Source organism: Cydia pomonella, chromosome 10 (genome assembly GCF_033807575.1).
Source record: "Cydia pomonella isolate Wapato2018A chromosome 10, ilCydPomo1, whole genome shotgun sequence".
NCBI classification, from domain to species: domain Eukaryota; kingdom Metazoa; phylum Arthropoda; class Insecta; order Lepidoptera; family Tortricidae; genus Cydia; species Cydia pomonella.
Window position 1 is genome coordinate 12,942,588 of NC_084712.1, and position 26,692 is coordinate 12,969,279.

General features: G+C 35.4%; 1 protein-coding gene and 1 long non-coding RNA gene across 2 annotated transcripts; both read left to right on the forward strand.

Annotated features, from left to right (window-relative positions):
* Nucleotides 1-6,647: 6,647 nt before the first annotated feature.
* On the forward strand, nt 6,648-7,626 carry LOC133522119 (uncharacterized). Its single transcript, XR_009800008.1, has 2 exons — nt 6,648-7,018; nt 7,270-7,626. It is a non-coding gene; the product is annotated as an uncharacterized LOC133522119 (long non-coding RNA).
* Nucleotides 7,627-13,068: 5,442 nt separating this feature from the next.
* LOC133522120 (proton-coupled amino acid transporter-like protein pathetic) lies at nt 13,069-25,281 on the forward strand. Its single transcript, XM_061857333.1, has 9 exons — nt 13,069-13,313; nt 18,553-18,701; nt 19,796-19,940; nt 20,630-20,760; nt 22,218-22,465; nt 22,572-22,769; nt 23,151-23,259; nt 23,710-23,926; nt 24,440-25,281. Exons 1-9 carry the CDS (start codon nt 13,290-13,292, stop codon nt 24,635-24,637), a joined length of 1,419 nt encoding a protein of 472 aa, XP_061713317.1. The 5' UTR covers nt 13,069-13,289; the 3' UTR covers nt 24,638-25,281.
* Nucleotides 25,282-26,692: the final 1,411 nt, after the last annotated feature.

Sequence of the window (26,692 nt, forward strand, 5' to 3'; positions counted from 1 at the left end):
TCATAGAAGTTTGACGTTTAAATTAATACTCGCACTGTCTGGCCCGTCAAAACCGCTGCCATCTTATCTTGGTCTGACTCTATCTGCCTCCTCCTACGGTCGAATATGTAAGAGTGATAGAGAGGCAGATAACGAAATTTAGATTTTTGTGGCCCTCAGTTTCTGCTAATAGCGCCCTGTAGTCCCTCTACGCAGATTTTTGTGTAATGTTCCCTATTATTGAGATTGTCTTGTCAGTAATGCCAAATCAATATTAACCTAAAATGATTTCATATTATAGAAGTTTGACTATCGCTCCTTATGTTATGTGCGCGCACGTAACGCCTGTTGCCCGTGTTTGTTTGTTATCTTTTAGCCACGACATTGCGCGGTAGTGGCAGCGGCAAGAAAGAGTGAATCGCCACGACATGACTTTCACTCCCACTCATACGGACTCGACGTTCGCCGCTATCGAACAATGTCTTGGCTCATTTCTTTCATAGTGATGCCGCTGCTAAATAAAGCCAGTAGAGCAAAGTAAATTCGCCGTAACAAATCCAATGTGCATGTCAAATTGTAGAATAATAATCAAGTTCAAGTGTAATAAATATTATATAGTTAAGCACATACCTACCTACATATAATACGCTACTAAAAACACTTGTGCAAACATATTGTCTTCTATTATGTTTGGTGTAAAATGTTGTATTCAATAGATGTTTTACTGAACTAGTGCTTCTTCACCAGCGGGGCGAGGCAGACAAAGTTGTTCCAATCGCTATTAACTTGTGGTTATGTGAGCTATAGACCTTGAGTCTGTGTTTGCATAGCTTAAAACTTAAAAAAATACTCTACCCAGGGCTCTGATCCGGTATTGGTATCGGTGCCTGTTTCTGTTTCTAAACTTACGAGTATGTCCAATAAAGTGACATACATACAATACGATCCAAAACCCTTATATGTATTTTCGTTTATTCCACGCTGGGCAGAAAGACTGCAAATGGAGAAGAGTTTCAAACTAACAACTGGAGTTTCTAACGATCTTTTACAGGATACATTTCGGAGAGTGTGCCGCGAAACTGCACAACCTTATTCCTCCGTCTCCATTTCACCATCGGACTACCAGACAATCGGCACTCCGGCATTGCTTCATGGTAGGTATTCCACAAATACGCATGAAGCGTTTTGCTTCAACATTCCTTATGCGAACTGCCAAGGAGTGGAATGCCTTGCCCGAGTCTGTGTTTCCGCATGAGTACAATCTGAGTTTCTTCAAGGCTAGGGTAAACAGGTGTCTCATAGGTAAGCTTGCTCCACCGTAGACCACATCATCACTTACCATCAGGTGAGATCGTAGTCAAACGCCTGCCTATCTTTATAAAATAAAAAAAATAAACTGTGATAGCCGACATCCGTGAAGGATATGGCACCTGAAGAGGAAGAATAACTGGTTAACTGATGAAACGCGAAAACGCGCGTACGACAGTCCTTTAATCTTGCCGCAAACGGAAACGAAATCCTTTTCGTTCCCGGGTAAATAAACGAAAACGGTTGGAAAAATTTAACGGTTTCCGAGCCTTGACTCTCTCTTTTAGTAAAACTTCCTAAAATTTAATTGATTAAAAAATCATATAATAGGAAATAATATGCGAAACTCTGTGTAGGGGGCACCACTACCACTACTACCAAGATCCATCAAAATCTGAGGGTCTACCGCGAAACAAGAAAAATCGAAATTTCGTTATCAAACCTCTCTTACGAGCGATAAAGATGCTGATAACTAAATTGAAATGAAAACCGCCTTGATACATCAATGTCAAATTTTATTCTTTGTGAAAAATTGTCAAAAAACAGTTTAACATATTGAGTGCCGGGAACCCGCTTGGCGAGCGCTCTGTTCGTAGTCGCTTTCCTCTACAAAGCGGGAAAACGCTAGAATCGGCTACGCGTGTAGCGCTACGAAAACGTTGGCAGTGAATGCGTTAAGGCACAGTATAAGTTACTCTGTGGTTCACGATAGGTGCTAGTGCTGCACTCTGGCGGCAGAACAATGCAGTAATACTCCCTATTATCAAACCCTGCCCCTAATACCTACAATAACAGCCAAACACACACATAAAAGTATTTTTGTCCAAACTGAAACGGAGACGCTTCGCGCTGGCTCGCTCAAATATGAAATACCTACTCTTAATTGTGTGTCATGTGTCCAACTCGCTTCGCTCCGCCGATGGAAAGGCCTACATTAACACGAGTAAAACATGATTCAGTAATAGTAATTGATTTGAAATAGTAAACGGAAAGTTATATGTACTCTATTATAATTACATAAATCATAATATACATATTTTATGAAATAAAAACATAAAATGTAAGTTATATTTAACGACACATCAATCAGCAGACGTTCACATCAACGCAAGGTTACTTTTGTTTTATAAATGTTAATCATATCCGACATTTAATGGACCATATGCATCAATGCATATCAAAATTGCCCAATTCATCAAAATAAAAAAGGGATTTCAATATATTTGTAATTTATACAAATATTATGACGCCATTATGGAATATACAGCCCCTAAAGGTGTTAGAAGGGTATTGGACATTTGTAAAGGGACGGTATGAAACTTCGTTTACGGAGATTCGTAAGTAACTCGGATTTTTTGTAGATTTGTGTTGTTTTGTTTGTTAAATAGCATTTCAATAAACAGCTGTGAGGCGGTAATCATAATTGATGCGATTCGCACGTCGCTCCGATGTGCTCGAACGGTGACTTGCGAATCGCTTCCAGTGAGATAAGAGCCTTACGGCCATAAATATCTATACACAGATTAATCTTATTCACTTTGTTAGGTCGAAAAAGTATTACCGTAGCCTGGGTAATTCAATATTATTCATTTAAGTAAAACGAGAAATACCATGCTTACTTTTCATTTCCATTTTGCATGGATTTAAGCGTGTTTGATATGCATTGACAAATTAGATTTTTATTTATCCGAAGAGATCATTCCAACATTAATCAGAGCAAACTTCAATTAAATTCTTGAATATAACTGCGGTTTTGGGTTACTTACTAGGGGCAAATTATTGGTGTACTACACTTAAGAGGGAAGTAGGTATACCACGTGATCGTCCATACAAAAAGAGAAAACGTAGTTTTCCACTTCTAATTATTTTCCAATCTCCATGATTTTTTAGTATGTTAAAGTGACACAATGAAAAACTAGGTTTACAGGTTTTCCGTAATTTCAAAATGTGCGATACAAAAATTATAATTTTTTTATTTGAAAAAAATAAAATAAAGCGAAACCTATAAACCTAGAATATATTATGCTGAAATGGATCGAAATCAAAATCAAAGTGATTTGTTAAGATTTAGTTAATAGAAAACGTTTTTTCCCGAAATGGAATTTAATAGAATAAGTAAACCGTTTTTTCGTTAGAATCATAAAGCTATTCTTCCCTCTTAATAATTGATTTATGTCTTAATTAAAATGTGACAATAAAACTCCTTTATTTACTGAATTCAAACGCCTTTAATTATTTTCCTCAATTCCTACATTGTGTACCTAATATTATTCATATTAGTCGCATAAACCTAACGAGCATAACCAAATCAAATATAATTTGCCTTGAATTTAAATAAATATCTACCTAATATTGATTAAAATGTAGGGAGCAATAATTTAATTTTGATCAAGATTGAGTCAGACCCAGATAAGTTAGCAGCTATTTTAATAGCCCAGCCTGTGCAAGTGTTAAGTAAACGTCATAATTTTATAGAAGTTTTACGTTTAAAATAACACTTGCACTGTCCGGGCTGTCAAAATCGCTGCCAACTTATCTTGGTCTGACTCCATCGCTACATTTAGTTTATTCTTCTACTCCACCTTATGATAGATATTACTTTTGAACTTGACTGTACTAATTACAGCGCTATCTTTATGATCTCGTTAAACAAATAGCAGATGGAATTATAATTAAGTGATAAAATAAGATAAACTGAATATGATCAAATATTTTGCTGCCTTACGCGAACCCATGTCTCGTCAAATATTCACTTGGAAAAAATAGTGGTCATACAAAAGTAATATGATACTTGTAATTTTTTCTCCCGTACGTAATAAGAGAAAACAAAAACATAGTCATTGTCTTCTCTTATTACTGCAGGGTTCCGTACCTCAAAAGGGTAAAACGGAAACCTTTGTGTCCGTCTGTCTGTCCGTCCGTCCGTCTGTCTACCTGTCAACCCCTCTGTCTATGACCCTTTATCACGGGAAAGCGTGGAGGTATCGACTTGAAATTAAAACCATATACACCGGTCTACAGACCCTTGAAGCTGTAAAAATATGCCGTTTATGCTGCAATAAACGTATATTTCGATACTCTCAAGGGAATCAAAATTTATAGGCAAATAATACCGTTTTATAGGGAAAATCTGAAAACTATAGGTACATTTGTAATTAAATCATAAAAAAATATACGGCCCGATTCGAAGAATGAGATACAATAACGATAAGTTCGGGTTTAGACAAGTTCTCATTTAGATATCGTTTTTGTATGTCGTATAATTGACAGAAGCAGCTCGATTTGGGCAACCAATGTCACATTGACGTTAGAAATATCGTAGATAGATCTTATTGGGATTACAGCGGAATACAAAATAAATGTCAATTTTGATATGTCGTTTAGTTATCGAGCTTTCCAAGATCTTAAACGTGTCATAATCATTCTTCGAAACGGGCCGATAGTCTTTAAAGTACTTACGTAATCAATCATTCAACACTAATTCAGACATGTTGTCGTTTTGCCTCTACGAAGCATTTTCGCTTCATAACGGAAAACCTATCTTATCGGCATTCGGCTCTGTGTATTTGTACAGAAGAGAAAAATATGAAAGCCGTATATTTTTATGTACGAAATCCTCGGTGGGCGAGTCTGAGTATGTCTCGGTGGGCGAGTCTGAGTATGTCTCGGTGGGCGAGTCTGAGTATGTCTGTGAAGTTGGCATATCAAAATCTAGCAGAAGCAGGTCACGTTTTTGTTTTTATTGGTGTTCTATCAGCATGCAATATTTATAGAGTTCCTGATACTTTTTAGGAACAGTTCTGGCGTTTTCCGAGTCAGCCTCGACACATGGTAAATAATAGTTCCTGACACAAACTAGTGACATGGTATAGGTTTTTAGAATGGTTTATTTTTCTTTGACTAAAGTAACTCCTATGGGCATAAATAATAATGGACACTGGCCGCGATATTGTGTAAGTGCCTATTGACTCCTTCGCGTCGAATCATTTTAATGTGTTCATAATTTAGTTCGCGACCAAATTACTTCATGAATTAAGATAAATGAACGGTGCAACCTTGTCGTCATTGATGTGTGCTTTTCAGCGATGAATTTGTATCTTATTAGCATCCACACACTTTAGTCTCAAGTTTAGGTTCAGTGTTCATAACTGCCCAAGTAACATTAGGCGCTAAATATAAGGGTTAAATTTAAAAAGATGTATAAAAGCATTTGTTCACTCCTGAGCTGCTATTGATGTTCTAAAAATAGAAGTTATATCCAGGTAATATATTTTCCCAGCCGTTCGCAACAGGTCCGTTAAAGAGTTCAGTTTTGCGATGTATTGCAGATACCTAAACTGAAAGAAAATTTGCTGGTTATGATCACAGTATGGAAACCGTTATGGGTACCTACCCATAGCGGCTTATACCTTATAAGCCGCTTCTAAAATACGAGTAGATGGATTTTTATTATGAATTCCATTTGACAATTTGCGGACTACCTGTGACCGCAGTCTAGAAGACGCAATCAGGGGGCGGAGTGACGAACGGGAGCACAGACTGGTAATTGGTTATAAAAGTTGGCTAAAAATATTTTGTAGCCCTAATGCCTTCCTAACAATCCTTTGTTCTCCGTCTGCCTAAAACGGATTGTGCCTATGTCGCGTTATGCCTAAACTTCAATCCTTAAGGGCATAAAGACTATCTAGCTTGCTGGCCATTTCGCTGTTTGTCTATATAGTGGACCGCCTGTTTAGAGCTCGTGCCTGATTCTCTATAAGTGACATACTCGCGTTTTGCCTAATAAACTTCAATTTTCATGGGCGATAGGTCATTTCGTTGTTCTTCTATACAGTGCACTGCCTGTTTCGAGCACATACCTAAGTCAGTCATAATACCGCAGTTATCCTAATACGTGTTAGTCGTAATGCGATGTAGCTTAACAGCCATTTAGTCTTAATATCCTTTAGTTCAAAAGCTGTAATGGCATGTTGATATTTAGGAACTTGACGTTTTATGTCATGTGCGATTTAGACTTGAGAGCAAGGCCTGTCGACTTCCTTAGAAAGATATGACGCTTCATAATTGCGCATGTGTGGTCTGACGCTCTGGAAATAGATACCAGTTATTAATATAAAAATATTTTGCTACAGCAACATTGCTCCTATCTGACTTTGTCTATTCAACTTTGGGACAAATAAAATCATTTTTATCAAATATTTTGATTTATAGTTTGTCAAAGGGCTATCTCATTTCAAACATAGACAGAGGGAGTCATACTATCTTTGTCTTACACTAGTACGAGCATCCAAAAGAAAAGGATGAGTATAGTTTTTTTTGTTCTTATTTACTGACAAATTGGTTTGACCAACTATATGTCACACTACCATATGTAAATTATTATTATTTTATATAAATTATTACCTATTTCAGTTTGTCTTTGTCTATGTTCATAAAATCTATGGAGGTCAGAGGCACATATACCCTCCATAAAGCCTTGCACTTGGGTCTGGCCGGTTAGAACATAGACAAAAGTCTGCAATGTCAATGCTGTCAAAGTCATTGACGCAAAACTATTTTCATTTTCAAAACTATCAGTTTTCATATAAAATGATTAAATAACGATTTATGTTGTTGAAATAGATTTATTGATTAATTTTTAAAATTAAAAATCCACCGCACAGTATCTCCGCTCAGACTCGGTTAAAGTTTAATCCATTGTACTAAACTAAGAAACAACAATTATTTCAAGGTAAGAAATATTTTAATCTATAAATAAAATAAGTGTACTATTGCCAAATTCAAATATATAAATTTAATCTTACCACCCTCTTAAGTCGCACGGCCGCCCTATCGCGTCCAAAATTACAATCTAAATTCATCATAGATGTAAATTCTAACATTGTTTTAGCTGGCAATTTAGAACTCTGGTAGCTATTAGCAAGGTTAGTAATTAGGGACATAGGTTATAGTATTGTTTAAAATGTGACTGTTTTGTTTTAGAGGGTGAACGTGAGCAAAAAATCCTTGGGCGTCATATCATTTCCTTGGAAAGGCTCAAAATCAAAAGGCACGGATCCGCCACATAATTGTGACTAGTTGTAGTTTCCCGGTGACCATCAACAAGACCGCTGCACTGAGCTGTGGAGCAGAAAGTGTCCGACAATCGGATAGATGTAATAACAACTTTGTCTGTCATATATTCATGTAATTTTTAGTTTTTTGGGCTGATATATGTGATATGATTACAAGTTACACTAATTGCAATTGTGGAGTAAAATCAGATGTGCCAAAGATCATGTTTTAGATATATAAAAATCTATATTAAATGCAATAAATAGTATATGTATATATATAAAATTGTTTTTATCATGAAAATTTTAATGACTTCTATTTATTGTTATGAAGGTGATCTGGGAATTAAAACATGCGCTAAAAATAGACAACCTAAACAAAAATAACTCCTTAAAAAAATCAAAAGATAATCACACGCACAGGATAGGTTAACTATTTGGTACCCACATCAATAATGAACCGAAATTACCGACCTGTGGTCTCATTGAATAAAATTCATATAGGTATGTAGATATTATATGGAAGTGTCACAGCTAGTTCAACAAGCCCCGTCCGATACATAAATTTGTATAAAAAATGACTTTTTTCCTGCCTATTGTATGTTTTTCGAACGAATTAAGCTCTTTTGATCCTAATATATAGGAATAAAAATATTTATAACTTGATAATAAACTGTATTGTTACCTTTTATATTGAATAAACTTTAAAATATAGATATCATTATCTCTTAGGACAAAAGATGCCTGTGATTTTGATTAATATGTAACATAATATTTTTTATTTGATAAATACTAATTTAAAAACCTCACCCCAACAAAAACAAAAAATGAAAAAATACAAAAAGAAATTCCGTCGCCGGGATTCGAACCCAGAACCACTAGCTAGAACTGGATCACTACCTACCAAAACCCGCCAGGCTAAACCGGTTGTCAATTTTAGTACTGAGATACAAAGAGAGCGCCACTAGTATAAACGAACTTTTGAAGGGGGCATTTTTTTGTATGGAGTTAGCGTTCTTCTCCTAGTGAGTATTATATTCTTTGCTTGAGAGCTACAATCCGTCTTAGGTAGACGGAGAACAAAGGTTTGTTAAGCCGTTACAGAATGGTAGATACTTATGAAGCGTTATTTGACCCGCTACTTTTGATGCTGACTGTACCTACATTTTCATTTGTTGTGCAATAAAAGTAACATTCACATTTTTCATTTGTTTGTATAAAAAGGTAATGATTAGGTATTTCATAAATGAATTCCTCGTTCCTAATTTATTTGAAAATAATACCAAACTTGACTTGCGCGCGTAGACAAGATGCCAAACCTTAACGCTCCGTAGCGAACAAAACGCAACTGTCTCTGTCGCACTAATATGGAAGGGTGATAGACAGAGATAACTACGCTACGCTACGGAGCGTGAATAATTGGCAACTTGTCTACGCAGCCTGATAGCGACATGTAGGTAGAAACAGCACAAACTGGAGCCAATTAACCCTCCCTTTTTGGAGTAGCCAACAGTTAAACCTGTGGCTAGAGGATTTGATGAGCTAAATAAGATCCAAGGAACCACCGTGACAAACGGCATCGCCTGAGACGAAAGTGCTAACTCACTGCACTATAACTAAATCTAATTATTTACCATAGCTATCAAAGAGCTATTATTACCTACTTTTGTAGGTATTTTCACATCACGTTCGTCACACGGCGTATGTACGTCAGTATTTAACGTCAAACAATTATTGTAATATGATTTTACCGTAAGTACATCGATTTACATCGGATATAAAAATGTATATGGATATTTACTATAGAAGTTGAAAGATATAGGGCGACGAGCCTTTAGATGCACTAAAGTATTCAGGGCGCCTCGCCCAAGACGACTATCGTTCGCAGAAAAATGAGAAATGAAATGTCTGTATCATACTCATATCGTACTAATATGGAAGAAAAGTTCTGCAAACGATTGTTATATTGGCTGGGCTCCCAAATCTCTGTGGGATTTACGAAACGTGTTTATTACGTCGTTTTTTTAAATAATAAACGTGTTTTTCAAATGTGGCGCCACACGGGTAAAGGTACCTTATGGCGGTCGGCGCTTACGCTGTTATTTAACGAAGTTCCAATAGGTACTAATGCGGTGCTAAGCTCTGCCCTTAATCGACTCAGTGCGGCAACTTATCGCCGTATGTGAGAGATATGCCGAGCAGCATGGTCTTAGGTACAACGCTTCTAAAAGTGTGGTTATCTTATTCAAAGCACGCAAATATAACTCAACGACTGAGCCTAGGACCATGCTGTGCGGCGTACTCTTGAAACGTGTTGATAGGTTTAAGTATCTGGGTCATATACTCACGGAAGACCTAAATGATGACTCAGATATAGAGAGAGAGAGGAGAGCTATGTCAGTACGTGCTAATATGCTTGCCCGCAGATTTGCACAATGTAACAAACAAGTTAAGCTGACGCTTTTTAAAGCTTACTGTACACGTGTAGTCTGTGGGCAAGCTTTACGCAAAGGGCATACAATACATTGCGAGTACAGTATAACAACGCCTTAAGGATGTTGTTGAAGCTGCCTAAGCACTGCAGTGCATCTCGCATGTTTGCCGAAGCACGAGCAGAAGATTTCTTTGCCATTAGGAGGAAGAGAATTGGCTCTCTGCTGAGGAGAGTGCGGGGCAGCAGCAACAGCCTCCTTAGGGCGTTGGGAGGGCGTCTCGACTGTCCCATCAGGTTGTCATTGGCAGGGCAAAGTAATGTCCAAGCATGTTGTTAGTTATAGTTGTAGATCAATAGATATAGTTTAGTTTTATTTTCATACTAACGTAGTTATTAAGTTTTGCGTGTTACTAACTATAATATGGATCACGTAAACAGGTCTCATTTATTTTTAAGCACCAATCGCCATAAGGTACCTTTTCCCGTGGAAAGTCACACATATGTAGGTTTTACGCGATCTTTTACTTAGGCAACCTAATCAAAGAAGTGTAAAACCAGTTTGTCATAACTTGTTTAGGTCTTGAGGAAAATTATGTTTTCATCTAATATCCTTAAGTTGGGGAATCTGCGAATCGAATCTCATATACGATCTGTGTCTAATTGACAACGTTAATTTTGAAGCGATTAGTAGGAAAGTATAAATATCAATGAAATTAAATATGTAATTAAAAAACTAGTATGATTCGGTTTCACTAATAACAAATTGATTAATTACTTAGATTAGATTCGTCACATAGTACGCATGGGTTAAATGGGTGTTATTAGAAAAAATGTGTTGGAAGGTAGGGAGGGTTATGTATGTCTACCTATACAGAATGCGAAGTAGGTATTAAGTAGTTAGCAATTTTTCTCCATAGTAACTAATTTAAAAAATTGAAGTACTTAAAATGTATATAGAGTGTCGGTGTCTAGGTACAAAACGGATATCGAATAGTGCCTCTATTTAAATATCTCTAACGCTGCGGCAAGCAAGGTTTGCCTTAGTTCACAGTCTTTCGGATTAGATAGGGACACCCATAAATTAATTATATTCATGTAATCGTATGGCTAAACAAAAGATTCGAGTCTAGAATAAGAAAGAATTATACTGCAACATCCAGCGCCTTTACCCATAGGGCTTAAATACACAGCAGTCAAATCTTACAAAAAAAACTCCTAAAAAAGCAAAGCGTGATATAAAGCGGTATCTGTCCGTATGTTATTTTAGTTTTCTTAATGGAATGTAAAACTATCTTTTGCAAGCAAAAAAGTTTGCGGAAAAACTGCAAAACATTCAGTCTTTTTTTTCAGTGTTTGCACTCTTTTTCAAACAATGTTCTCGAGATATGAAGCTTCCAAAAATGAATTTGAGTTTTACTTATGTTTTCAGCCAAATATCGGCACTCGGAAGATAAATTGTAATAAATAAAGTTATAGCAATTTTAATCACCATTCATCATATGAGTGCAATTAAATTTCAGTAAATTCTATAAGTATTTGTCTTATTATCGTAAAAAATATTAAATTCCTATAATAGGGAAGGCAACTAAAGTAGTCGTGAGTACACACAACAAAAGCCTTCTTTAGCTTACCGTTGGGACTTATTAGAATTCATAAGATCTTTTTTATACCACTCGTGGTAATTAAGCATAAGGCCCGCCAGATGGTACACGGGTACCGTAACCTATGGACGCCTGTAACTCCAGTTGCCGACGCTTTAGAAATCTACATATATACACTCTTTATTTGCAGAACTCGGTTTGAAATCCCTCGAGAAATTCCAGAACCTGATATTTGATACCTTACCAAACATAATTTGAGACCGATCTGACGTTGCTATTGGTACAGCAACTACACTGTAACTTTCCGATGTAACTAACAAATTGGTGACGATATTGACGATTTCATTAAATATCCCCATCACCGCATATTGTCTCAAGTGATGTCCATTACTCCAATCGTATCGGTCCATTATAAATGCCTATGCGTATTTAGTATTGCAAATGATGCTTGTCAATTTGTTCAATTATTAGAATAGCTTATTTTTACCAGGTATTGTATTTATTTGGCAAAGTGCAGTATAGACGTACCAATAATATATCAAATTTCCTTATAAAAAGATAAGAAATAAACTATTAGCGTCCTTTTTTAACTGATAGTACTATGCATGGTGTTTTTTTTATTTCCGTTAATTTCAAGGGAGCATTCCTGAGCTTAAATTAAGTATCTTTCTTAAAGACACCGGAATTCTAATTAACTCCATTTCGGAGATAATCAATGATTTAACTTAAAAGGCTTTATTTACAATAACAATATTGGATATATACAGATGATTACTATAACTAGCTTATATCTAAAATAGGCCCTTGAGGCATTGTACCAAAGATGCTGGCGGCATTTCCTCGTTGTATCGCAATACTGATAGGTACGTTGTGCGAGGAAGCAGCCAGCTCTTCGGTCACCAGTTACATCAACCAGACATTTCGCGATTTCTCCAAAAAGCTTGTGCGCGCTGGGACCCCTTATTTTTATTTTATAAGGCCCTTACAAGCGTATACACTTGCCTTAGGGACTGTTTACATATTGATTAGTGTTTAGTACGAGTTTATACATTTGCTACTAAACGTAAGTACTTACTAAGTATCTCGGACGATTGATGTTCAAAATGACATTGATACTTGTATGTCACAGTTTTGTGTCAATTGTTTGGTTGAATTAACTGTAATGCTCGTGATACAACAACGCTATATGCAACATTTGATTACTTTTTGTAAAAATAAAAAAAACGGCAAAATTTTAAAAAATATTTTTGGTATTTTGACACAGTGAGATACGCAAAAATCTGTTGTGGAGGCATTGTAAAAACAGGACTGGTCTTAAATAAACAAAACAATAGGTACCTAAGTATCTGGCAAAAAGTTGAAACTTGTCGTAGATATCTAGAAATAAATAAGTTGTCGTTCTACCTTAGTGGCTTTTAGTCAAGTACCGTGTTTAGCCTACGAAGCTTACCGAGTGGCCTAATGAAGGTACGAGATTGAAAAGCTTGATTATATCACTATTGTATACAATACTTTTTCTACGAGCCATCGTAAGTACCTAATCCTTTTTTTGACTATTAAACTTAAATCTAAGTCTAAGCTAAATCTTAGTCTACTTTGACAGAACGAAGTGTATGAGTGCCACTATAAAAGTCAAGTTTTATACTGGGAATTTTACTCATGCTAATACATACTTTGCCACTTAACGTATTTTTGGTATGAGAATGTTTACTTATGTTGCCTATAAAATTAATTTAGGTACTTCGGTGTTTGGATGACAGAAGTTTGTTACGGTTTCAAAGTCAGTACGTGTATCAAGGTTTAATTTGTATATTTTCTGCTTGACTGTACAAAACAAGGTTGGACGCATGCAGACGATCTGAGAGTTAATTGACTCAAAGATCACTACAGAGCAGGTTGTGTGTAGCTGATAACATGGAACTGACTTGCGCCAATCACGTAAGTATCTATTTCAAATATACCTACCTAGTAAAATATTTGTCGCTTTCATAATCGTGTCATTATTAATGTGAGGCTAGCACAACGCCATCTGTTTTATGGGGGCTAGGCATTAGGAATATACTTCAAATTTTCTGAAATAGGTAGATTAAATTATTTATGCAGACAGTGCAATAAATGAGTAGGTAGGTAGTTGTTAGCATATTATTAGTGTCAAAAATAAGTTAGAATTGGTGTACAACAAACTCAAAATCAAAAGTAAGAGTTCTCGATGAAGTCGAAGGTACACGTTTTCCTTCAGCACTGTCCAGTGCTAGGGAATGCAATAACCGGCCAAACTTCATACCCGGTTTTGGTTAAGGTTATGCCCGAAAAATAACCAATAATCGGTTACAGTTATTTAAAAAAAAAAAACAGTTAAATTTACAATCAAGTAATTAAAGCAATTACGAAAATAAAGGAACAATGAGTGGGGACCGGTGAAGTAGGAAATGTGAGTTTAAGTGTTGGTTTTTTAATAAAAGAAAAAATTAATTCATAAAATTTTAGTCATAAATAAATAACCGAAAATAATCGTAACTGGTTTCCAATATTCTTCAATATTATTACTGTAATCGGTCATAACAGTAATCTGTTACGGTTATAACCGGTTTGCATTCCCTATTCAGTGCTTTGAAATCTTTAACGATGCGTTTGCGGCACTGAGCAAATTCCCTCTCTGCAGGCTTAGCACAGGAGAGTCACGACAATGTCTCGCCCGCAAGGATTATAGATTATTAGAAGAGAAGCACAAAAAAATTACCGGCCTTGAATTATCGAAAATAAATCAGCTTCTCTCAGTTTCACTGACTTCATTATACACGTGTGGCTTATTTATACAAGTGCAGTTATAGTTACGTATACAAATGTTAAGACGAAAACGTAGTACTCATTTTCCTCTCTGGATATCAACATTATTGAAAATACCTAATTGGTTACTGAATTCTGTTCCTGCAATAATCTTTATCTACATAAAATATACGAACGAAAGTTGAATAAACTATATATTAAAATGAAGTACACAAAATCAGGAATTACATATGACAATATCATTCAAAATGGCCTCCTCTGGCCTTGACACAGGCCCTCAAACGACGAGGCCAGTCATCAATAGCGGCACGCACGATTGTCATGTCTAATTCCGTCACTGTCTTAACTATGGCCCGCTTGAGGGAGTCAAGATTTGTGTGGGGTTTAGCACAGGCTTTTTCCTCAATAACCTGCCATATGGCATGATCCAGAGGGTTAAGGTCCGGGCTGGAGGACGGCCAGTCTTCGTGGGCAATAAAGTCAATTTTGTTCCTTCGAAACCAGGCTTGAGTTGTGAGGCCTTATGTGCAGGAGCTGAGTTCTGTTGAAAGACCCATGGCTGGTTTTGAAATAGGGTGTGGCTTAAGGGCTTCACTATTGGTTCGAGAACGGTTTCCTGGTAAACTTTGGCCCCAGTTTTCACACCTTTTTCACAGAAATGAACCTGTGTTAGCCCTGAGTATGACACACCCAGCCAAATCATCACATAAGAGGGATGATGGCCTCGTTGCACTCTCGGAACAGCCGCAATCGCCTCTTGACTGTTTTTTGCATGCACTCTGTCATTCTGGCGGTTACAACACTTTTCAATGGTAAATTTTTGTTCATCTGTTCATAAAGAGGTTGCAAATCGAGTAACAGAACTTAGTAACCAACTAGGTAATTTGACATAGTTTGTTGTATATAAACCACATGCTATGCTTCTACATTAGATTTTTTTCATTTTTTTTATTATTATTAGAGTAATACGCATTTAAATATTTGTATGAAATCTGTTTTTCGTTCCTACTTTTTACAATAATCAAAAAATCTAAAAAAGTCAAACGTAGGGGTATAGCTATGGTTGTGTATTTTCGTAATGTCAATATCCAGAGAGGAACATGGGGACTACGTTTGTATGGAAAAGCAGCAGTCCCCTTTCCCCTTACAGCGTGTCACATAGTTTTGCGGCATTCGTTGAGTAACATATTATTGCTAGTGACTGTACATATGACTAAGAACCTGATCTAGAGTCTAAACCTATGTGAAGTCGATCTCGAAGCTATTTCTGAAGAAATAGCTCGATTCTTCACGATTCATGACGTACATGGCCTTGAATACAGTTACATTCAGTTGTAGTTTTCTACTTGTATTACGAACAATTGGTTTATAAATTATTTTGAGAGTAATCTTATCTATAAGTTATTACGTGTAAATTTCTTTTCGTCACACTTGCTCGAAAAAGATCTCATTTCATGCAGATGTGCTGAAGGACAAAGGCCTATTTTGTTCCCGCGGGAGTTATGAATTGTGAAAAAAAAGCCGTAACTCCCTAGGAAGTTATATCTTTTTTTTAAATTATATTCCTATTCATATTAATATTTTATTGCGATCATGCTCATTACAGAAGATTGTATAATACATTATTTAGTAGGTACATGATACCCTGTTAGGGCATTGCAATCATCTTAATACTAATATTACTAGTGGTAACTATTTACAAATAATAAACTACTAAATTAAAATTTGACAAATAAATTATAATAATATGCAAGAATCTTAATTAAATATATTATATTACTTATTCATAATTGCATTACATATTCATAATTGTATATTTAATTCATCATCATAAACGCTCAACAATAATAAAATGAAATGAAAATAATTAATTATTCGGACTAGTAGTTATTTACTCACTCTAATGCATTATCTGATAAAAATTCCTCGATTGTATAATATGCCTTTCGTATTATGTCACTTATTCATACAAACCAAGTAGCATAAATGAGTTTTACTTTTAAAATACTGGCGTTTATAGTTTAATACTTTTGTTTATAAAATTATTTAATTTGATTAATTTAACAGCCGTTTAAAATATTTTGACATAATTTTCAATCGTGGCTGAATGCCGAATAGGTCTGTGCCTTTGATGCCTCACCTGCCAAGAAATGCCATGCCAAAATGGCGGATGAATGTTTGATATGTCACCGTATTTAAATTAAGAATTATTTCGCTTAAAATTTAGTTTTTTCTTCGCAAGAGTGATGAAAAATATTGTGTGTAACTCCGGAGTAAGAATATTGCAAACTCGGGTCTTTAATTACCACCCTCGTATCCAAAATTTCACTTACCCCCCTCGTTGCACAATGGAATCGTGCGTAAAAAAATAATAACGCGCCTGCCATTTTCCGTATCTGTCATAAAATTGGAATAGTTTTGCATGTTTTTAGTTTATATATTGACGAAAATGTCATTTCCAAGCATTGAAAATGAAAAACACATAAAATTGACGCTGCCAGTAATACTAAAAGAGGCAAGACCCAAGAACGATAGCCTTTAACCATCAAAATCGGGTGAAAAATAATTGGCGGCATATGAAACTTTTATTCAATGGAAAATCAGCAAAAACGTCCAGTCTTTCTTGGAAAACGTGATGATAGCTTACTTCAATTAACTGGCGAATAAGTGCCTACAAGCCCAGCACGCTTTGGTGCAATTATTCGATGTTAAAACTGTAGGTAAGCCACCATTTTGAAAATTGTATTTTTACTGTGTTGACAAAAAAAAAATATCTAATTTATAAGTTTTGTTTTTTCCTCGCAAGTGTGTTGAAAAACGTCGTATGAAACGCGTGTGTTATGGTCATTACACACATCGGCTTTCTTATTGCGCGCTCGCTTACAGCTCGCGCGCACAATATCGCCTCGTGTGTAATGTCCAACTTAGCACACTTGTATCATAATATTCATAATGTACTAACTATTAAACGGCTGTTAAATTAATTGAATTATTCAATTTTAAACATGAACAAAAATATTAAATTATAAACGTCAGTATTTTAAAAGTAAAACTCATTTATGCTACTTGGTTTGTATGAAAAAGTGACATTAATTTAAAAATATTATTTTTATTTTTTATTAAATATTATAGTTATAGCTTTTTTCACAATCCATAACTCCCGCGGGAACAAAATAGGCCTTTGTCCTTCAGTACACCTGCATGAAATAAGAACTTTTCCGGCCAAGTGTGATGAAAAATATTAAATTATAAACGTCAGTATTTTAACAGTAAAACTCATTTATGCTACTTGGTTTGTATGAATAAGTGACATTATAAAAAAAAGCTATAACTCCCTAGGGAGTTTTTACAATCCATAAAAGTCCTTCAGTACACCTGCATGAAATAAGAACTTTTTCGAGCAAGTGTGATGAAAAATAATAAAATAACGTCAGAATTAAATCAACAAATTAATAATAAATAGTTTTCCTATTACAATAATTATCCGTATGAACACTATTAACCTACTGTTTGGCACGACCAGAAATTCGTTTTGTTAAAATAAAGATGCTAATTATAATATTTTCACCACACCAGCTCGTAATTCTCGTAAAGTCTCTCTTGATTGTTCAAATACTGATGAGAAAGTTGCATTTTGTGCACATACATGAGTGGCAAAGTAATTTGATCCAACTTTGAGTTGTTTCTTTATGTTGGCTTTTAAATGACGATTGATTGATACCGATTAAATATGCATTGAATAACGTTCATTTGATGTTTTACAGTTAGTATTTTACTCGCGTTGGTGTCGTGAAAGATTTTGTGTTTCATTTTCACTATTTTCAGTCGGTGGCAATATTTGTTTAACCCTCATGCCTTGAAAGTCTCGCAACGCTCAAGATTTCACTTTTCAAACCACTCGCTACGCTCGTGGACCTCGTGGTTCAATTTTGAGGTCTTGCGCTTGCTCGGGTATCAATATCACACAGCTTCGCTTTTACCTACATTGTGTAATAAGAGAGGTATGGCAAAAATGTAATTAAAGGCCAATTTTAATATCGCCTGCGTTAACACCTATACCCGTACCATGAGTCACTGACAGTGTCAAAACTGACATATACGCTATCGAGAACGTAATTTACTTTCTGTGCATCTCGCTCGCACTTATATGCGAGTACGAACGAGATGCAAAGTAACTTACCTTCTCGATAGCATTTATGTCAGTGCCGACTGGTATTAGCCACACTAATCTTTTCATCACATTTGCGAAGGTAAAATATAGTTTTAATTGAAATAAATATTTTATGGTATACTGTAAATTATGCCATTAACCTGCCAGTGAAGTGGCATATTAGTCTTATTCGTAATGTCCGTCCTAAATGACGAATGATAAAGCGTATTTTATTCACAGCACAACCACACACAAACAGAGGTGGATCCAAAGATCAAACCGCCTCCGCAACCGCCTCCAGCTGATGAGCCCCTTAAGAAATTTGTGAGGCATTACGATAAGGAACCTTTTGATTTTGTGACTGCACGGAACCTGTCGAAACCTACCAAGTGAGTCCCTCTCTTTTATTTTTCAGGCATATCTTCCCGCGGTATATATGAAGGGTAATATCTCCAAATGCCCTTTGCGAACGTTTTTAGGAAGCAGTTGGTAAAGTTAGTATAAATACTATAAATTAAGTTTAGATTAACTATAGGAAGTATACGTATAGTTATTTAAGTCGCTACCATAAAAATAACGCGCGTAAAATTAAAATCTAATGTAAATAAAGGAAGTTTGTTTGAGATCCAGTTTATAAGCAAATTGATATACCTTTGATATCGTAGACTTGTTACGGAAAATCTTTTCCGCAGTTGTAGGTTCGAAAATCTAAACCTATGTATTCATGTTTATAAATGCAAAGTGCTCGTGTTTTTAATTGTCAATGAATCAAAATAAATAGTAAGGCCAAATCATTTGTGTGAAATTACGTCGTGTTTACGCTAGTATTAGTCCTCAATATAATATTATTATTATAGGACGACGCCTGCGTGCTGAAGACTGCCATGTGTGGAGCTGTCAATAAATTATGTCAAATCGGGCCCCTGCGTAATTATTACGACTACGATACGTCAATTTTGACATGTCGTTTAATTATCGATCTTTTCAATCTCTTTCTAAGATCTTAAGTATCTCTTAATCATTCTTCGAATCGGGCCCGAATCCCGAACCATTGGAAATAGGTATATAGTGAAGTTGACGAAGAAGCATCTTGTCTCATTGTCAGTCTGTGCGGCTGCGGAAAGAGAAGAGTCGTGAAATGTTTGCGATCCAATACATTCTACGACTCTTCTCGCTCCGTACAGACTCAATTAGTGTTATTACCGTAGTTATTACGAGTCAAGGGTTTGAATTTTATAGGTCATTAATTCTGTAGTGATTTCTCCTATTCAATTAATTTGGTAATTTTACTTATGTATTTAATTAGTTTTACCTATACCTTTTTGTTTCTACTCCCTACTAGAGCAAGATCCCAGAGAGGTCTGGGATCTTGGACTATACTGGGGTTAGCATACTTCATAGATATAACGTCTAAGATACGTATACCTAATCAGAAAAACAGTTTTATTACCATATTAAATACACGATAATTTAATAATTTCAGCGTCCTTGAATCGACTGGTCATCTAATAAAAGGGTGCCTTGGAGGTGGCATATTAGGCATACACGAGGCGTATATGAAAGCGGGGCTATGGACTTCGCTCGTGCTGACGGTAGTCTACGGGTTCTATATCACATACTGTGTGCATGTGAGTATTTGCGAGTTTTGTGTTTGATTTCCTAAACGAGTATAGAAGCTTAAAACGTCTCCTGACGATAATACAAAAGAAAGTATTTATTCTATCCCTCTACTGGATCTTATGCTACTTAGATTCATTGTTGTTGTCAAGGATGTGGTTTGTCGGATATCCATTTTATATGGTACCTATATGTATATATGTATACCTATATGTATATGTTATAGTTTGTGTATTCATACTACGGGTTGTCTCCTTTTATTTTATTTTATTATTATTGATTGCTCTCATGCTACTTTTATGTGTATCCAAAATTCTCATATTGCTACTGTAAATATTGGTTTGTCTTTCACCTGTTAGTGTTTGATCCTTTCGCATTTTCTCAAAAGTTAGCTGGAAGAGATACCTTTTAGGGATAAGTTCGCCTTTGTACATAACATTTTTTTGTTTTGTTTTGTCTATTTTATGTTAACCGTTTATGTGCAATAAAGTGACATACATACATACATATTAACTTGAACAACACTTGCCCTTTGCTTTACTTGTAATTGCGATTTATTTCATTAGTTTCATTGCCTGTAATTGCTGCAGCTTTTTCGGTATAAACAATAATTTAAGTCACATTGACGGTTTCAAATATCCGCAAACATAATGGGTAGTCTTCATTGAACAACATTTTTTAGAAATAACCTCTTTTTCAGTTACTAGTAAAATCAGCGCAAGTGCTGTACCAAAGACTGCATGTGACCACATTGTCATACCCTGACGTGGCCGAGGCTGCCATGCAGATTGGCCCATTCCCCACGCTGAGGAAATACAGTAAGTGGTTCAGGTAGGACATATTGCTTACAAATTTATAACGTATCTATAACAAGCGACCTCCAACGGTCCTATCTGAATCATTACAATTATACTTGCAGATAACAAAATATTTTTTAATGTAAGTAACTGACTATGGCCGAATTTAAAGTATTCAAACATATCAGTAGGTATTGTATGTAATCATAAGTCAGTTTCTTTTTTCTTACAAGTACCTACCTATTCATTATAATCTCCTGGAATAGAAATACGTCCTTTTGTCAAAAACAGACGCTTTTTCAGATCATGAAATATTTCGGTTATACGAATACAGCGTGTATTTTTGATACAACCTTATAACACACTTTAAGGTTTCATAAAAATTGACGACTTTTTAATTTTTCCATTTAAAATAATTCACCAATTATTCACTAACTTTGTTTTACTTGTTAATCCAATACGTCGCATTTGATGACGCGACGTCACAAGTGTCACAACTGTCACAACTACCATGATGTACGAAATACGGGTGCACTACATTTTTAGGGTTCCTTCTTATGGGTTCTTCGTCTGTCTGTCTGTCCGTCCGTATGTCACAGCCACTTTTTTCCGAAACTATAAGAACTATACTGTTGAAACTTGGTAAGTAGATGTATTCTGTGAACCGCATTAAGATTTTCACACAAAAATAGAAAAGAACAATAAATCTTGGGGGTTTTAAAATTTTTTTTCATCAAACTCATACGTGTGGGGTATCTATGGATAGGTCTTCATATATGTTTGCCGTTAATTAGGTATTACGGTTGTATGCCATTTATTACTTTCTTCAAAATAACGATATATCCAACTATAATATATGAAAAGTAATTGTAAAAAAGCGGCCAAGTGCGAGTCGGACTCACCCATGAGGGGTTCCGTATCATTTATGACGTAGGTATTAAAAAAAAACTACTTACTAGATCTCGTTCAAACCAATTTTCGGTGGAAGTTTGCATGGTAATGTATATCATATATTTTTTTTAGATTTTTCATTCTGTTATTTTAGAAGTTACGGGGGGGGGGGACCACACACACATTTTACCACTTTGGAAGTGTCTCTCGCGCAATCTATTCAGTTTAGAAAAACATGATATTAGAAACCTCAATATCATTTTTAAAGACCTATCCATAGTTGGGTACACGTATGGGTTTGATGAAAAAAGATTTTTTGAGTTTCAGTTCTAAGTATGGGGAACCCCCAAAATTTATTGTTTTTTGTCTATTTTTGTGTAAACATCTTAATGCGGTTCATAGAATACATCTACTTACCAAGTTTGAACAGTATAGCTCTTATAGTTTCGGAAAAAAGTGGCTGTGACATAATCGGACAGACAGACGGACATGACGAATCTATAAGGGTTCCGTTTTTTGCCATTTGGCTACGGAACCCTAAAAAACAAATCTCGTGACGTCAAATGTCGACCGATGTTCGTTGATCAACAATTGTTTCAGGTACGCTGTAGACACAGTAATCTGTATAGATCTGTTCGGTGCCTGCTGCGTTTACCAAATCATCATAGCAAAGACAATCCTCCAAGTTGCCGAGGGCGTTGACGAGGGCGTTGACAAGGACGAGAACAATTACATAAACAGGCTCCGGCTGTATGTGCTCATCCTGCTGGTCCCTATACTACTGATGTGCATGATAACGACTTTGAAGTACTTGGCGCCTTTTACATTGCTTGCCGATGTCTTTATCGGTAAGTCTTCCGTAGTGTTACTATTAGTTTACAACCCGCATTACTCTAAGGCGACCGCTCCTATTAGTTGATTGCATAGGTAATATAACAATTTATGTTCTTTCAGTGATATGCGTGGTAGCGACATTATACTACAGCATGCGCGATCCCCCACCAATCAGCACTGTACCTGCTTGGAAGGATGGCTTGGGCCTGTTCGAGTTCAGCGGCATTGCCATCTTTAGCATGGAGGGCATCGGGGTCTCGCTGCCTATTGAGAACAATATGAAAGATCCCCTCAAGTTCTCCAAGGTGCTATGCGCTAGTAAGTAAACATTTTGCCCGCAGGACGCAAGACCGCAGTCTTTTTATGGGAGCACAGCGGCACGTGATAGGCCAATTTTTTTATTGTTGAATACAGCGTCTCTAAATGAATTTTATAGTTGAGTTGGGAGCCCATACATGAAATTTACGAAATTATAGATTAGTAGAGTAGAGTCAGACCAAGATAAGTTGGCAGCGATTTTGATAGCCCTGACGGTGCAAGAGTCAAGTAAACGTCATAATTTCATTTGAGTAGAAGTTTGACGTTTAAAATAACCCGTGAACCATCTGGGCTATCAAAATTGCAGCCAGTCGACGAGTAGAAAGAATTAGTTACGTAGGTACTTATCCATTTATTAATAATTTTCTGTTTTATTTTTAGGTATGTGCGTAGTGGTTTCATTTTTGATCTTGGTTGGATTTTTTGGCTACTGGGGATTTAGAGAGAATTCGAAATCTCCAGTGACTCTGAACTTTCCAATCGATAGCACGTAAGTACAAGTACCTTCCTCTGTTTGAAAAAGAATATGTACCTATGTTTTTTAATGGACAACACCTAAAATGTATACGTAAATACCATAGAAGTTTTTTATCTGACCCCCACATAATATAGGTACATTCTACCTGATATTAAATTTCTGTATAAAACTTATTCTATTTTTTAAATATTTATTTATTTATTGATTATAGTGTGGGCAAACACAACTTGTCAGTCAGTAAGAAGCAGGAAAATGATACTCGTCCCTTTCTTTTGGGTGCCAGTACTAGCGTAAGACAAAGACGGTATAATTCTCTCTGTCTATGATTCAAACGAGACAGTCCTGGGTCAAACTATATTTTAGATATATTTTAAAGCACACTCAGAAAACATTTTTCATAAAGTCTACTTCACTAACGACTTAGCAAATGTGAAATTAACGCATATTGATGTTATTTTACAGATTCCCTTTAATATTAAAGTATCTAATGGGCATTATGATATTCATAACCTTCGCGCTAAATTTCTGGGCGCCTTTCAACCTGGTGTGGCACTACATGTCTAAGAAACACGACGCTAAGAAGCACTGGCTATGGGAAAGAGTGTACAGAGCAGTGTTCATCGTTGTTATTAGCGCTATCGCTATTGGCTTTCCTAATATTGGCAATTTGATGGGTTTGGTAAGTAATTTGTAAAATAATTTCAACTCCAAGAAATATTATTTGAGTGTGGTGGCTTACAAAGAGTAAACGTAATAAACTATAAATATTCTACGTAAATAATTCCAATGATACCAACCAAGGAAGCAATAAACATGCTTCAGATTGCGAACAAAACAAATAAAAATAGCAAAATAAATATTCGTAACCTTGAATTACCTACGCATCCCTTCTATTGTCGTCTTTTTCTTCGAAGCGATAGCTAATAAGCTCTATTAGGGTACTTTAACCGTTCCAAGGAAAAATTCCTCGAGAAAGAGACAGAACAATATGCCTGACCAAGAGAAATGACCATTTAAAAGAAATTAAATTACATATTAAATATTTTATTGATAACAATAATTGTCAATATTTTGTTTTACACGCAATTTCCAGCTGGCACTCCAGTTTGTTTATAAGCTCGCTGAAGCCACCTAAATAAGTTATTAAAAATGCCCCTTACAAAACAAATACTTAATAGTTTTTTTGTTGCAGCTTGGAGCGTTTTGCCTGTCAAATATGGGCTTCATATTTCCCGCCGTCATTGAACTACTTGTCATTTGGGAGGACCCAGGGCTAGGCAAATACAGATGGCGTCTATGGAAAAATGTTTTGGTGGTACTAATAGGCGTACTCTTCTTTTTTGCCGGGACGTATTCCAATTTAAAAGGACTAATATCTAACTTAAAATGATTCATTATGTGTCCATACGATTTAGCAGCTCGCTGTACAGTCGACGTCAAAAAAAGGTTTACATTTTTAGCCTTATTATAATAGCGTAAACATATCTTTGTCGTCGATTGTAATAGCTAAATAATATAAATAGTAACAAGTACTATTTAACCTTTTCTTGAGGTACCTAGGGCTTGTGCACAAACCACGCGAGATTTATCCGACTACTTTTTTTTAATTCGACTTATTTTAAGATAAGTATCGTATATAATGAATCTTGTTTATTTTTCTATTTTCATTATGAATGTGATGATATATTTATTATATGCGCTCCAAGATTTCGTAAAATAGACTCACTATTTTGAAGTACGAAGTGAAGATTTATGTTTAACGGAGCCGAGAAAAAGTATCTACTCATGTGGTAGATATTTTTTCTTAGTTTCGTTCACTGTAGAAAAATACACGTGAGGTCTCCTTATACCTCCCCTCCCCCAATCCTTTTCTGAACTCCCTCCCCCTTATCGAACCACACGTGATTTGTGCACAAGCCCATCGCGCAGCAAGTATTTCGTTATTATTGTCATTTATTTTAACTTTAAAATATTTATAAGTTACTGCAAAATTAGGTTTACGTATTAGAAATAAATATTAAAGTTTAATTTAAATAGTGGTTTTTACTTTAATTTACTCTATCATAGGGTAGTGGCACCAAAAGATGACCGACCCCAAAAGATGAACATTTGACCTTAAAATCGATATAATTAAATAAATCGTGAATTATTTTGCCTACCTGAGTGTATTTTTCCTAACGCGGCAATATTTTTCCGAGGCTAACATTTAAACTCCCAGACAATTGTGCTGTGCGTGTGGCTAAGAGCGGTCGTCAAATGCGCGGTCCACACCAAAATCGCCATTTGTATGGAGATCTTAATAAAATTAGCGCTTCAAAGTATAAGCTTATAATTGCGTATAAATTTGAATCATGCATTTACTTACATGATTTTACACAGAAAAGATTCAACACTAATTCCTCTAACGTTTTCGTTATCAAGTATTGCATATTTTATCTTATTTTATTAAAATATTTGCAGTCCAAGTTATGGTTCGAATATTGTATGCTTAAGCCAATAAATGACCGGCGGTCAACTTTTGGGAAAGGGCTTGTTTTTTCAAATGCTTGTATAAAATCTAATAGAAAAGGTAGACGCATAATTTATGTTTTAAATTGATAGCTGGCTATGCCTTGATTTTTTGACCAGAAGATGAACACAGCTTTCTTTTATTTAACCCAGTTATTTCAAGGTTTATTTTAGTATGGCTGTTTAACTAAAAATCTTATTAGTTCATCTTTTGGGCTTAATTCCAATACATGAATATCGCATTAATTTTGATAGTTCATTTCTTCAATACCGTGTCCAAAACTTGAACCAAGGAATTTGTTCGTTCATGTTTTGGGTAGCATTTTCAACACTGAACAAGTTTAATTGTAAAAATAGTGATTTTTTTATCTTTAATCGGTAGCTTAATTACTTATTCATATTATTTACAAATACAAATTTAAAAAGTGTGGAAGTTAGTTTATTAAGTCGTTTTAATTTATTTGAGGATCTATTTCATCATATAATATTTTTTATAAAAATACTGAATTACAATATGAGCATTTGGAATAATTAATTATAATTAATTCTAATTTAGATTATATGCTGAATCATATAAAAAAATTAAAGTTGTTAAAAATAAGTTACAACATATGTAAAAAAAAATCTAAAGTTGGGGTAGTCGCTTAACTGGTCATCTTTGGTGATTTCACCCTATTACACGTAACATAACACAGTGGAATGTAACAAAAACAACCACTTCAACCAACCAAAAAACAATAACACAACACAAAGGTTTCAATTAACATGACATTATGAAATTGAAGAACCTCAAATCGCTTGACGTAGAAAGGTAATAAGTCCACGTCAAAGAAATGTTTTCAGTTTTGCAGTATAGGCTGTGAAGTATACTTAATTATACGCAAAGAGTAAAGTAAGTATATTAGGATTATACGGCATTAGAGTCCTCTTTTATGCG

Bases quoted from the DNA above. Each gene is read 5' to 3' on its own strand.
- LOC133522120 (XM_061857333.1), top strand. From the start codon at position 13,290: ATGGAACTGACTTGCGCCAATCAC. The intron at 19,941-20,629 runs GTGAGTATTTGC...CCTCTTTTTCAG, and splicing joins ATATCACATACTGTGTGCAT to TTACTAGTAAAATCAGCGCA. The intron at 22,466-22,571 runs GTAAGTCTTCCG...ATGTTCTTTCAG, and splicing joins GCTTGCCGATGTCTTTATCG to TGATATGCGTGGTAGCGACA.